Below are 13,418 nucleotides of genomic sequence, written 5' to 3' on the forward strand. Positions count from 1 at the left end.
CTCAAGCATTTGTCTTTTAAAGTCAAGACTCCTCCAATGAGCTGTTCAACAAATAATTTTCTAGTAAAGTTACACAAAGCATCTGGATCTCTGTCCATTTATGTGCAGCTGAATAGAGACATTATTTAAAAGAAACTTGAGCAAACATTCAGGCTAGATTAGATCTATAAAATGAGGACAATGTGAAAATGACAAATATGAAAAGTGTTGTTTCTTTGTACCTTCTGCATGATTCCCTTCTCGTAGTAGTAGCGCAGAGAGCGACTGAGCTTGTCGTAGTTCATGGCCGGACGGTTCTTCTGCATGCCCCACAGCCGGGCGACCTGCGGAGAGGACACAAGAAGAGGAGGAAATGGCTGTGGTTAGATTTTTAGTTTTATTCCGTCCTTGGTGAGGTTCATGTGTAGGTGACTGGTTATTTGCATGATTTGAAAGGGCTGAGGAGTAAAGGCCTCTCTCACATGACACGTCAACAGTCGAGTTGTTTGCGTCAGCGTTTCTCCCCCCCCCTTCAAGTTCATATTCCCAAAATAATTAGCACTTCACAGTTGTGTGTGTGATTCCCGGCTGCAAACACTAGGGGTCCTTGCTGACGAGTCAAAGTCCTCTGCTTTTCCAACATGGCCAAGAGCAGGGCGAGTCTCCACATGTGGATTCACTTCCTTTTTATGTAACCCATTACCACTTGAATGCAACCAGAGTCCCACAGTGTTCGCAGTGAAACGAGAGTCGAGCTCGTCAGAGGCTCGGCCGCGAAACGCAGCCCAGAAGTGAACCCTCGGCTGACGAGGGAGCGACAGCCGAAGATTAGTGTCTCACAACAGCCCCACACAGGCAAAGGGAAGTAAATCAAATCCTTTTTTACAACAGGGAACCGTTTTAATGTTGACAAACACCTCGGACACTGGAGGAAAGTGTAAAGCTCGGTGTGGGGGGGGGGGGTTGGCGCTGAGATTCATGACTCAGGAGGAGACAGGTTGAATCCCACAGCGGCCATCCAGCCTGCAGCTCTGTCTGATCTCTGAGTGCGCTCTCAGCCCTAATTGCTCTTGTAAAACTCTTACCCCCCATCCATTTTTAATGTACAGTAAAAAGATAATGGAAAACGCAGCGCAGCCCCCCCCCCCCTCCGTATTAGGATCCACCCTAAGTGGACGCTGTCTGATGCGTCCAATCAAATTGCAGACTTAAACATCGCAAAAAATGTCTGGACTAAAGAAACGTGAGGAGGGCGAATCGGGGGTGTTGGATGATTCTGTGATAGCGCTCGTCCTTCGTTTATCAATCCGGCGTTTCATGTGCTGAATAATGAATGGGGAACTAATGGAGGATAGATCAGAGAAAAGACCTGCGAGGAGAAAAAGGCCTCGCGTCTAATCGCTCCGATCGAGGTAACGCCTTAAAAACCCCGCTAACGTAAATTCATTCCGAGAATAACTCCTCTGCCGCCTTTATCAGATTCACATCAACGTCGTGATCTCTATCAACACTTGTTGCCATAAAATAAACTAACAATAGCACTGATGAATTTTTAAATCAGGATATGGCCTAAGAGTTTATTCTGTTATACAAAAATACATTGTTTCGTATGAACACCATAAATGGCTGCTGGAGGTTTGCACCCCAAAAAAAATCTCAGTATGAAGATAGTGACTCTTATGGGGCAACTGCGACAGTCCACGAAATGTCCACTGAAAGATCTTTTCAAATAGTTTTTCTCTTTGCCAAGAGTCTGGCGTCTCGCTCTCAGGTCTCGTGGAACGTAGCAAAGACCCAGAATAACAATTAGAGCCTTTTATTGGCGGAAAGAAGCAGTTGAAGTGGACATTCCACGGACTGTCGCAGTTGCCCCATAAGAGTACACTGTAGCCGCGCGGCTGCCAGCGGAGACAGTCTACTGGTTTTGCAGGTACCAATTTATTTACACACCCACATTTATGTATAGACAGCCCAGGTTGGAAAAATACAGGAATTCCCCCTTTAACAGGAGCTCATCAGTCTGGATCTGCTGGTTTCAATAAACACGCAGACGTTTGAGCAGCGAACACAAACATTCGGAGACGTGTCAAAGCCTCTGCATCATATGGTCGTTACACATTACTCATGATACACTGAAGCATCTGCTCAGGACCGATTAGAAGAACCCGTAAAACTGGTGCAGATCAGGATCATCAGGCTGATCAAGGAAGTTTCCTTCACTTAATTTAAATTTGCGAGATTTTTCATGAATCTTTATGAAAAGTATCAGGCTCATTTAGGGAACTGATTTCTATGAGCGTGTGAAATTTGGTGCAGCTTGATTGGTGTTAGGAGGAGTTATGGTAAAAGGTGAGTAGGTCTCAGATCCACTTTACCTCTTCGGGTTCAATGAGTTTGAACTCCATGCCGCGGCCGGTCCAGGCGATGAAGTGGGCATTGCCCGGGTCGTCCAGCAGGGCCACCAGGAACTGCCAGAGCTGCAAAGAGCCGCGGCGCTGGTAAGGCGTGCCCTCACGGAAAACACCGCCGCCCTCCTGCTTCACTTCACCTGCAACGAGGAGAGAAAACGACCAGAGATCAGCACATTCATGGGCTCTGACTTTAGAAAGGGGGCCGTGCATCACAGAAAAACTACTGAACAGCTCAGGATGCAATTCAAACACGGAGCCGCTCGGTGGTTTAGAAAAGTTCATTTGATATTGGATATATTTTCGGCACATTAATCTACACCAGACTAAGATTCAATCAAGGTCTAAAATCTTATGTTACATGTGAAAAGACGAGTTTGACTCACACCAGCTGCAGTGCATCTGAATCATAGAGTCATCGGCAGGTCATCTAATCTGGATGTTTCATGTTTGCACACTGACGTAAACTGAGCAAAGTGCTTACTAACAAGGGCTTATCACTAACAAGGCCGCGGCGTGCAGAGCTGGGACGGAAAGAACGGACCAAGATCAACAAGAGCAGCTCGAGGAACTAAGAACAATCGTGGGTGAAGGAACGTGTCGGTAAACAGACCCTGATTCGTGTTTGCCTCTGTGTTGTTTACCGGTTACTGGATATGTCGTACACAAGTGTGGGAACACGAGAGGCTCGGCTAAGTTACTGCCGTTCCCTCGCAGAGAACCTGCCCACTTCAGTGGTTCAACCAGTGCTGGCGGCCGTGGGCTCTCCACTCAATCTCCTTTAGTGTCAATCAGCGACTAACACCAGGGGAGAGCGGCCGTCTCTGTTCCCACAGTGACAGGGGAGCCCTGCACCCTGTGTGCGGGGAAACCGAACCCACTCAGCGAGTTAGTGAGCGCACAAAGGCCCATGTAGGATCTCTGACGTCGGCATAAGGTGATAGTCGGGGGTTTGGAGATGGGAGTTGGTGACTGTACGGCTCGGGTTGCTCTCCTGTACCTGCCGTCATCTAACTAACGCCTCACGTTGGGACTCACTGGACTCGTGCATGTGAAACTGTGTGTGCAGAGGGTTGATGGGGACAGTGGTCTCACCTTCGAACTTCTCTGGAACCACACGGGAGTCATTTTCGAACAGGTAGCCTGGAAGAGGAGGGGAGAATCGGGTTAAAGTTTCACGAGACACAACCAGTGCTTCAACAACAAACAGGATTTCATAGTGGAAACGTTTATTTTCAGGGCCAATTAACTTGAAACCAACATCTTGTGAGAGTCACTTTAAATGGTTTGGGATCGATCCATCAGAACTTGAATGTGCGACAAACAATGGGAATAAGGGGAAGGATTGTTTTTCTTTTTTTCGCCGGGGAAACTGTGTTTTTTTATTTTCCTGGACTTGTGTTTATTCGGGGATTCTTGAGGCAGGGGTGAGGCGAGAGCTTCTGCCAATGGAAACACACACACACACCGCTGGTCAGCCAATGAAAACACGGGACAATCTATGCTGGTTAGCCAATGACCGCAGAGCCCTGACCAATGAGGGGTCGGTGGAGATAAAGCAGTGGAGGAGGAGATCGGACGCATGTTTGTGTAATAAACTCACATCACTATGATTCTTCTTTCTTCTAAAGGGTGAAAATATGACGGTTATTATAAGAGGAACTTGAAAAGTTAAAGGTTACCTTCATTGCTGTGCTGGGGGTTTGGGTAGCCCTCGTTGTGGTGGTACATGGAGGGACATCCAGGCACATCTGCAACACAAACACAGACACACATCAGTGAAACTCATCGTTAACGTGTTTTCAAACTTCGATTTTTTTACCCTTTTTGGCCCAAACTACATAGAAACCACTCAGAGGCAGAATGATTAATAATGTGATTATACCAAGAAACACAACCAGACCGACTGCTTACTACAGCAGCATGAAAGAGAGAGTGTGTGTGTCTGTGTGTATTGTGTAGATAAGTGTGTGTTCACCTCGAGCGTCACAAGGACAAATGCTACATTTATCATATCGCGTCTCTTGTCTCTTGCTGGTATTTTTAGGCCATGAGCAAGCACCTTCACCAGACCAGAGAAGTGGTACAGTATTCAGTGTCTGCACTTTGTCTGGGGCTCATCATTGACTCAAATAGATTATGTTCCTCCTCAGAAACCTACCGGGCAAACTCCTGTGCTCTCTGAAAGCTTCCTAAAGAACATTTCACGTTTGTCCTGCAAGAGAATCGTGCTCAATTTCCTGCGAACGCTCTTCTCACCTGTGTTTGTTTTACTCGTGAAAAATAGTGAGTCACACACTATTATTCTATTTGTGTTTTTCAGTCAGCGGCATGAATGGGACAGAGGAGAGAATGAAAAACTGAAAGGTGCAGCTCTTTGCCTCTGGCTCTGGCCGTGACTCACTCCCGGGGAATGCAGCTGCAGCGCTGCGACCGTGATAAGATGCCAGCGAGGAAAATCAAACCCTCCATTCCGGGGCAGCAGCACTCGATCGCACTGTAAATAATACGTCTGCCCACGAAATGGCAGGCTGCCACCGGGGAATGATGGGTAGATTGGGTGTGGGGGGGGGGTTAATTGTGTAGAGAGTGGTGTGACCATTTTGCGTCTTTCATGCGACACAATAGCAGCAATGCATTTCGGCTATTTGCAACATCTTGCATTTTGATTTAACCAGACAGGGTTTTCAATCTAAATGGGGAACAGGTTGTGGGGAAATGGGTAAAGCACAGACTTTCACCCAGAGGCCTCGGTTCAACTCTTTATTTTCAATTTCCTGATTATTACTTTTGGTTTCAGTCCCCGTTTGTCCCTGTTTAGGAAAAGGATCATAGTTTGGGTTAAAATAAGACTCCACCACGTTAACCATGTTTTAAAAAGCTTTTATACCAAACCATCTTCCATGTGACTTGAGGAGAACCCGGGTGTAAAAAGCAATGTTCACATTTTCAGCCCCTGCAACCCGTCACTAGCTGTCGAGCTCTGCAACACAACTCAGATAAACTCTGATCTTTTGTGTCTGATCGGCCGCTGCACTCGGTCACACTCCTATCAGAGGCAGGAAGCTCCACCAGATTCAGCTTTCTCCTCCTCCCAGCTGATTATCCACAGACAAACATCCCTTTTATACTTCCCCGCTGCGTTTCTCAAGGTTGTGTGATTCTTTGTCGGCGCTATCCGCCCTTCCTATCAGAGGTGAGAGTATCAAAACATAGGGGAAAAGAATGAGGTCGCTTCATGGCGTCTCTGTGTGATGCAGTCAGTCTGCTGGTGTCTACGCCGGGAGGCACGTTTAGTAGCTGTGTGCACGTTTAGTAGCTGTGTGCACGTTTAGTAGCTGTGTTCGGACGAGGGGGAATCTGTACGGAGGCATTGACCTGCAGCTTCAGCACAGGTGAACGAGGACAGAACGTGTGCAGGGGAGTGTTGTGTTTCTGTTTCTCTTCCAGTGGTAGAGCTTGTTGTTAAAGCCCCAGAGCTGCCTACTCCACCCCATCAACTCCCCCATCGCCCCACCACCACCTCCCTCCCTCCCCTCACCCCCGCTCCAAGTCCAGCCAGTGAGAGGTTCGGGTTACTGCGGCCACGCTCATTTTTCCATTATGAGTTCATCTGCCTGCAGAAAAAGGAAGCCGCTGGTGCAACCTGAAACCCTGGAGCACTCCACCAGGGACTCTAGTCTTTCCAGTGCCCTCCATTTTCTCAATGAAATTCCTCTGCCTCTCTCTCTCTCACAGCGAGGGAGGGAGGGAGGGAGGGAGGGAGGGAGGGAGGAGGGTAGCCGCAGCAGAAAAAATAAGTTTTTTTCTCGTCTCTTTGCAAAGTGTCAGAGAGTTGAAAGGAGGAGTTCTGGAGGCAGAGAGGGAGTCGACATACAGTGAAGAAGTTTGTTTGCCATTTGGACATTTTGTTCTTGAGTGAGTTGTGCAGACGGGGGAGGGAGGGTTTGTTTTTAAAAGGACCTTTTATTTGAGTCGGAGAGAAACTCAAACATCCCCCGAGAGACACACTGTAAAAGGTTTCAGTTTGTTTTCACAGGTAGATGCTGTGGTTGCTTCAGTTTATTGCTCAGATTTGGTTTTACACATATTTCCATGAAACCTCAGGAGAGGATCCAGATCAGTGGGCAGATCTAGGTTTTCAGTCATGGATATTGATGAAAAAATTCAGGTACATTGACTAAATAGTGTTTTTAATTTGATTGAATTTAATGGAACAATACGTTGATAAATGAGCTTTTGATTTTATGGAATCAATGATTTATTGATTGATCAGAAAAAATACCAATAGTTCCCTGGTGACATATTTTTGGAGAATTGGGGCCAAGTATGAGAAACACATTTAAAGAGGAGGTTTTAATCCATTTTTCATTTCAAGAATAAACCCTCTGTTCAAATATCACCCAGTGGATGTGAAGCCACGTCTCCCACACCATCCCAGTATCACTCACCAGGCTCGTAGGTGTAGTCTGTGGGCTCCTGCTTGACGATCATGTGGGCGGGTGGGAACCTGTGTGGATGTGGATGTGGGTGGGGGTGGGGGTGAGATCCGTGGCCGTGCCCGGCCATGTGAGCCGCTCGCTCGTACAGCGGGTCCACGTACTCTTGCTTAAAGCTCTGCTGCAGGTAGGGCATGCAGGGGTCGGAGTGCTGCCGGTGGTAACCCCCGCCACCGCCTCCGCCACCCGGCCCTCCACCCCCACCTCCACCAGCTCCACTGCCGCCATGTCCTGATGGTGCAGAGCTCATGCGCTGAAAGGCCTGTCCTGGTTGGGGGAACTGGGGGCACATGGGGTCTCCTGAGGGGCCCTGAAACCTGGAACTGAAAAATAGCTCATGTTAGGATCTCGCATATGAATTGATTCAGTCAATGTAATTTTGAAATATTCTTCTTGTGTCTAAATTGAGCTTTTGAACTCACGTTTTTTCTAAATTCAATTTTTTTTCTGCAGCTCGATGGAGTTTTAATTAAATGAAATTAGACTTTTACTTGGTGAGAAAAGCTGAAATACAGGAAGACTTTGATGAAATCTTCATCACAATATTGCTTTTGTGATAAAATTGTATAAATTGTACAATAAAACTGTATAAAATGGTTTAGTATGGAAAAGAAATGACCTGCTTACAGTTTAATTATGCAAAAAACCTAATAATTGACCATGTAATCATCATGTCTACAGTTAAAATGTCATCAACAGCAAATCTCCGTCCACTATTCTATCTGTGCTGCGTCACCTGGTGTTGATGGGGTAACTGTTGCTGGGCAGCGGCTGCGAGGCGGCAGCCGGGTTCATGTAGCCAGCGTCGGGCCGTCCGGCTGTGGCAGGTTTCGGGGAGTAATGCTGCTGCATGGGGGACATGGGGGTCCCCGGGCAGGAGCTCTTGGCTCCGGCTGCGGCCCTCTTCTGCTCATAGGCACTGTAACACACACAGGGACACGCTCAGAGGGCCGTGCATCCACGCACAGGTCAACAGTAGGGTCGCACCGGGGAGGGGTGCTAGTTTTACAACACACAGCTAATGGGAGTTGTTCAGTGGTCAATAGCATGTGATCAGTGTTTTGGCTGTGCTAACTTATTCATGAGAGCTGACCAGTGCTGGGTTATTGTCGGAGGAGGGCCGGCGTGGAGACGAGGAAAACAAAGAAAGTGTTGTGTTTATTTTCCCCCCCTCGATAACATAAGTTCAGAAAGAAAGCAGAGAGACAATGAATCTAAGTTTGTACAATTTTCCAATTAAGATCTGAGAAAAGGCTTCAAAGACGTCTGGAACTTGACACGTCTTTACTTTGCTTTTCTTCAGGAAACCAAAAGACTTTCCACTGAAGAAAATCCTCAGAAAACCTGAACCAATGTGTCACGAGGATGTTACGTGGGTGAGGAGCAGTGGAGCTACCTGGCATAAAGGCACTGCTCTCCATTGGGGTAGCTGAAGCTCTGCTTGTGGCTACAGGACTGGCTGGGGTCGGAGCCCGGGCTCTGCGGCTCCTTCTTGATAGTGACCGGAGGGCTGTGAAATGCCACCGCTGCAAGAGACAGAGAACAGAGATGAGGGTTGGCACACACACACACACAAGGACACACACACACACACACAGTGGGATTTGTATATTCTTTTCAGTTCAGCCCTGCCCCGATACTACTGTCGTTAGGCTCAATGGCAAAGGCAAATAGTTCAGTCGGCACAGGAATCTCCTTTACGTGCCAGCCAAAATGCTTAAGTGACTGTCATGTGCAAAACACAGGGCGGCAGACAGACGCGTATAAACACACACTTACACTTGAGACACACAGTGACGAGCAGGCGCACAAAACACACACACACACACGCTCACACACGACTGCATTCCAGCAGTTGTTGGGAAGTGTCCTCGCCCACTTTTCTTCCCCGTTCCAGACACAACAGCAGCCAGAACTTCCCGTGTCAAAGTCAAGCTCAGAGCTAAACAAGTGTACGGGCCAGAGAGATGTCTGTGCACGGATCAGAGCTAATGTCACACCTCTGTAAGAACAGCATATACACTGGTTGTGTGTCCTCTGCATTCTTTCCTATTTGTATCCAGATGTTTGCCCTCGCGTGTGCGCTTTGGGTCTTTTGCATTTGAGTAACACAAAATCAGAGGCTGTCCAAAGTATTCAGCCACGTGTTATTACCCTGGACGTCCAGCACACTGAGCTGTCCGTCAAGCCGGACTGCTGCAGGGGACCTTTTGCCTCGACGGCCACAGAAACCACCCAAAGTGGAGCTTCAAGCTGGGCCGAGGGCTCGTGTTTATTATGTGAGGGGAGGTTTTCACCCGGAGAACTGTACAGGATGTTTTTCTGGTCCCGACAGGGTAAACAGCAGCAGCTGTGCACTTCCAGCTGGGGAGGCCTGTAGTTACGCGTGCATGTGTGTGTGTGTGTGTGTGTGCACGAGTGTGTATCAGTGAGTCTGTATCTGTCTGAGCGTGTGTGACTGTTAAAAAGTGTGTGTCTGCTTGTGTGTGTCTGCAGTGGGTGTGGAGCTGACGGAGCAGGGCCACACTGAAAGATCAGCCCAGGTAATTACATGCTGTCGTCCATTCACAAAAAAAGGAGGTGGAAAAAAAAGCAGGTCTGGTTGAGTGAATGAGGCCGAAGACGACTTTTCCACCGAGGAGATAGAAAGTGAAAAAACAACGGAGGAGAAATAAGAAAAGATTAAAGTGTCGAGACTCAAGTTCCTTCAACTCTCAACAATCATGAAGTTTGTTAAAACTGGAGTAAAAAACTAAGATTTAAATGGGTTTTTATTTAGTGTCGAAACTCAAGTGGATCGACAAACGTTAATAAAAATGATCATAATCCATTAATTGATTAGTAATGAGAATAATAAACTTTATAAGTTTTCAAAACAAAGTTACAAGGTGCTTTACAAAGTTAAAACTATGGGATCTAGCTAATTTCTTTTGTTTAATTTAAAGTTTAACCTCCGCCACTTTACACAAAAACTACTCTACGGATTACCACGAAACTTAGTGGAAGAATGTGGGATGGTTCCTGGAAGAAGCTCTGAAGTTTTGTTGTGGATCCGGATCAGGGGCAGATATAGGGAATGTTTCTTTCCCTTTCCTTAAACTTGCGATTATTTCTCAGAGAATAATGAACAGATCTTTAAAAAAGAAAATCCGGCATGTTTCAGGGACTGATATTTAATTTAAACGTGGTTTCTGAAGGAGAGTGTTGGGCCTCGGTGCAGGTTGTGAGCTCTCCGAGTGCTATTCTAGTTTTTAAATATATTACAAGTACATTGTTCTTAATTAAAAAAGAGAGTAAGTAGTAACGACTGATCAAACAGCTTTGTTGGCTTCTTGCTCGTGAACGTAATCTTGAGCGTTCAAACAAAAAAAAAAAAAGCCTTGAAGGAACCTTTTGTGCTTTGAACGGCTGAAATTCCTTCCTGATACTCATCAGATGTTTATTCGACCTGAACCTGTTTGCTCCGACGGGAGAATTCAATCACGCAGGAGACGAGGAGCCGAGTGGAACAATGAAGCGGCGCTGCTCATCATCACAGCCGTTCCTATTTTTGGTCTGCACTCACTCTCCCATGGCAGCCAGGCAGGTGAGGAAGTGTTGGCTTTAGCAGGGGATCAACGGGATTAAAGAGCATTTACCCAGATTTCCCAGACAGACGTGATGGGATTCCAGCCTCCTGTAAGTCTCCGACAGCTCGTCTGCCAGCGCACACAGGGTGGCACATGACTGCCGCTCCAATAATACCAGTGTGTGTGTTGTCTGTTGACTTTGCCCCCCCCGTTTCTCTGCCGTGGTCATGAACTGCAAACAATCCTCAGAGAGGAGAGTGTACACAAGTGCAGTCACAAAGTAGATCCACTAGTGTCAATGGCAGCGATATTGGCCTTGATGTGGTGCTTGGTTTATGAGGTCGTTCCATCTCAAACAGTCCGGCCAGGGAACGGCGTCAGCTGTTCACATAGGGGGGGGGGTCTGTGCGTGCGTGTGTGTGTGTGTGTGTGTGTGTGTGTGTGTGTGTGTGTGTGTGTGTGTGTGTGTGTGTGTGTGAGAGACCATTTTCTGGATATTAATTACTTTGGTAAATGAGCATCAGGCAGATTTTTGTGTTAGTGCCTGTGATGGTGATTGCAGGTGCACACGTAAATGGAGTTAGTTGATGTTCTGATTAACAAATGATGGAAGAGTGAAAACACATCAATTCCAGCAGTAAACACTTAATTCAAAGTATGAGACGAATTTAGACATGAGTAGTGGAACAGGAGAAAAGTCGCCAAATCTATCCTGAGGAGGGAACGAGTGGCTCGACTAAATTTCCTGGCAAACCATCCAACAATTGGCAAGATACACAAACTGGTGACTCTTTAAAGCTGTCGCCTGTTGGTGGCGCTAGATGAAAAGTCAGAGAATCACCTGATTCATTGGAGCTGCTTTGTTGACGATGTTTCTAACACGAGACGGACGTGAAACTGGAAAAATACGAATATCTCGGAAAGAGGAGCCATTCACGTGGAAGACGTCAACTTGGAAAGACGAAGAGATTCAAGAGCTTTTGGCGATAAAAGCCGACGTCTGTCGTTGATAACGCGTCTGACCCGGAAACTCCAGAAAATGTCCAGACCCAATTGTCCTGCAAATTATAACAACAATCACTCCAGTTTTAGTTGAGACGTGTCAATATGGACCACAGCTATGGAGCAACCCTGCTTTTTCTAGAGTCACTCTGCTAATGTGGTTGAAAAAACATAACTTTAGGAATAAATGACACGTCCCGTTCCATGAATAGTCCTTAAAATAAAACAAACTCTGGTTCCCCACTGACTTTAACAAACTCTCTGGCGTGTTACAGTAAATCTCTCTGTCCAAATGATGTCAAATTTTCTGCTAAAGTTTACACGGCAGTGGCAGTTTTGTAAACGGATCCAGGGAGAGTTATGTTCTTGGGGTTTCCTTCTCTTCCTGCTTTTATTTCTGGGGCAACACGACCTCGTCTAACTGCTTTGTTAAACGTTACATCACACTCCCACAGCGATCCTCATGCTCCACAGCTTCGCTTCGTGAACTCAAACACGGAGCGTGAGGAACCTGGAAGGTGTTTAAACGCGAGGAGACAGATGCAGTACACAGTAGCCGTTGCCTCTCGTGATTTTGAGCCAATGCAGAAGTGTGTACGGTGAAGTACACGTGAGTCCCAGCGCCTCCGCAGGTCAAACGGTTCTTCCTCGCTCCAAACTTATCTTATCTCCTCCTTCCTCATCTTGGGGGTCTTCCTCACCCTCTCCCTTTGACCCCCGGCTGAAGGCGGGGTGGGGCCGGACTTTTACATATGCAAATGTTGGCTCTTAGAGGAGGATGCAGGGTGAAAGGTGATGGTCATGGTTGAGTGCTTTAGGAAGTAGAGGGATCATTACGCAGGGGGGGGTCCCATTCAGTGGACACCCACCACAAACAAATCGCAGGGGCAGGGATGGCCACCCCCTCCCCCCCAAACACACACACACACTCTACTCTACACTGTGGGCCCCTCAGCGGAGCCACGCGGACGCAGTGTGAACATATCGGAAATAATATTCCAAAAAATACGAAAGATTTGGCTATAGCACAACAATAAGGGTGAAAGAGAGAATTACAAATTTGAGGATTATACTTAAAACCCATTAAGGCCGGATGCAAAATGTATTTATTTGCGATGTCATTTCTATAGAGTCACATAACATGTACACCTGCTTTATTTGGTGTTATTGATGGCTGATGAAATGCATCGTGATTTGTTAAAAATTCACATCAGGAATGCAAACATTTTCTTATTTTCGGGCCATGTCCAGTTTTCAAGGCAAAAGCAATGATCTAAGCTTTTAAATTGTTTTTATTTCCTGTTTCTATCTGCTAGAAAATAAAGGTTTTCAAACAATGTTTAGGATTTAATACTAAAGAGCACTTCAGGTCTTAATAGGTTAAAGGTTCAACACCAGAGATCGTCACTGATCTACAGGAATCAATTTAATATCACTCTGAGCAACTGACGAGACCTCGCTGTGAACCCTCCTATCTTATTATAGACGGAGTATTTCCTACCATTAAAGGTCCTGGTGTAGGGAAATCCAACCTGAGGACAGGAGTGGATCTGGAGAGTCTTACCGTGGATGTTTATGTGCGACTTGGCCGAGTCTCCGGGCTCTGGAAGTCTGCAGCGAGCGACAGCCTTGCTCACAATAACTCATTGGACATCAGCCCCGGTGTCAAACAGGGTGACTGGATCGCGCCAAACCCGAAGAACATGTGAGCGGTAACGTAAATACGCACTTCACCGGGGTCCAGTCGTGCCGTGTCGGTGCGATCTGGAGGATCTGGATCTTATCTCAGCTGATATGTATTGTACATGTGCAGCACGTGGCCTCAGTGGGCCGCACAAACACGCCAATAACACGCCGGGAACGTGCGATAGGCCACACCTGCTTCTCCCACTCGTGCCAATTGATCTCCTATGCTGTGATGGATCAATAAAAACAAGGAGGCCAATTATGCCACAGTGGTT

General features: G+C 46.9%; 1 protein-coding gene across 1 annotated transcript in view; it reads right to left on the reverse strand.

The window, feature by feature from the left end:
- The window catches only part of etv4 (ETS variant transcription factor 4), a 29,916-nt gene that overhangs the window by 1,133 nt on the left and 15,365 nt on the right, over positions 1–13,418 (reverse strand). Inside the window, exons 5-11 of the mRNA XM_035144980.1 lie at positions 8,283–8,412; positions 7,623–7,805; positions 6,839–7,209; positions 4,070–4,138; positions 3,483–3,530; positions 2,355–2,527; positions 222–323 (exon numbers count right to left, since the gene is read on the reverse strand). Coding sequence (XP_035000871.1) covers positions 222–323; positions 2,355–2,527; positions 3,483–3,530; positions 4,070–4,138; positions 6,839–7,209; positions 7,623–7,805; positions 8,283–8,412 — 1,076 coding nt within the window. The remainder of the gene's footprint in view (positions 1–221; positions 324–2,354; positions 2,528–3,482; positions 3,531–4,069; positions 4,139–6,838; positions 7,210–7,622; positions 7,806–8,282; positions 8,413–13,418) is intronic.

This window comes from Hippoglossus stenolepis, chromosome 21 (assembly GCF_022539355.2).
Source record: "Hippoglossus stenolepis isolate QCI-W04-F060 chromosome 21, HSTE1.2, whole genome shotgun sequence".
NCBI lineage: Eukaryota > Metazoa > Chordata > Actinopteri > Pleuronectiformes > Pleuronectidae > Hippoglossus > Hippoglossus stenolepis.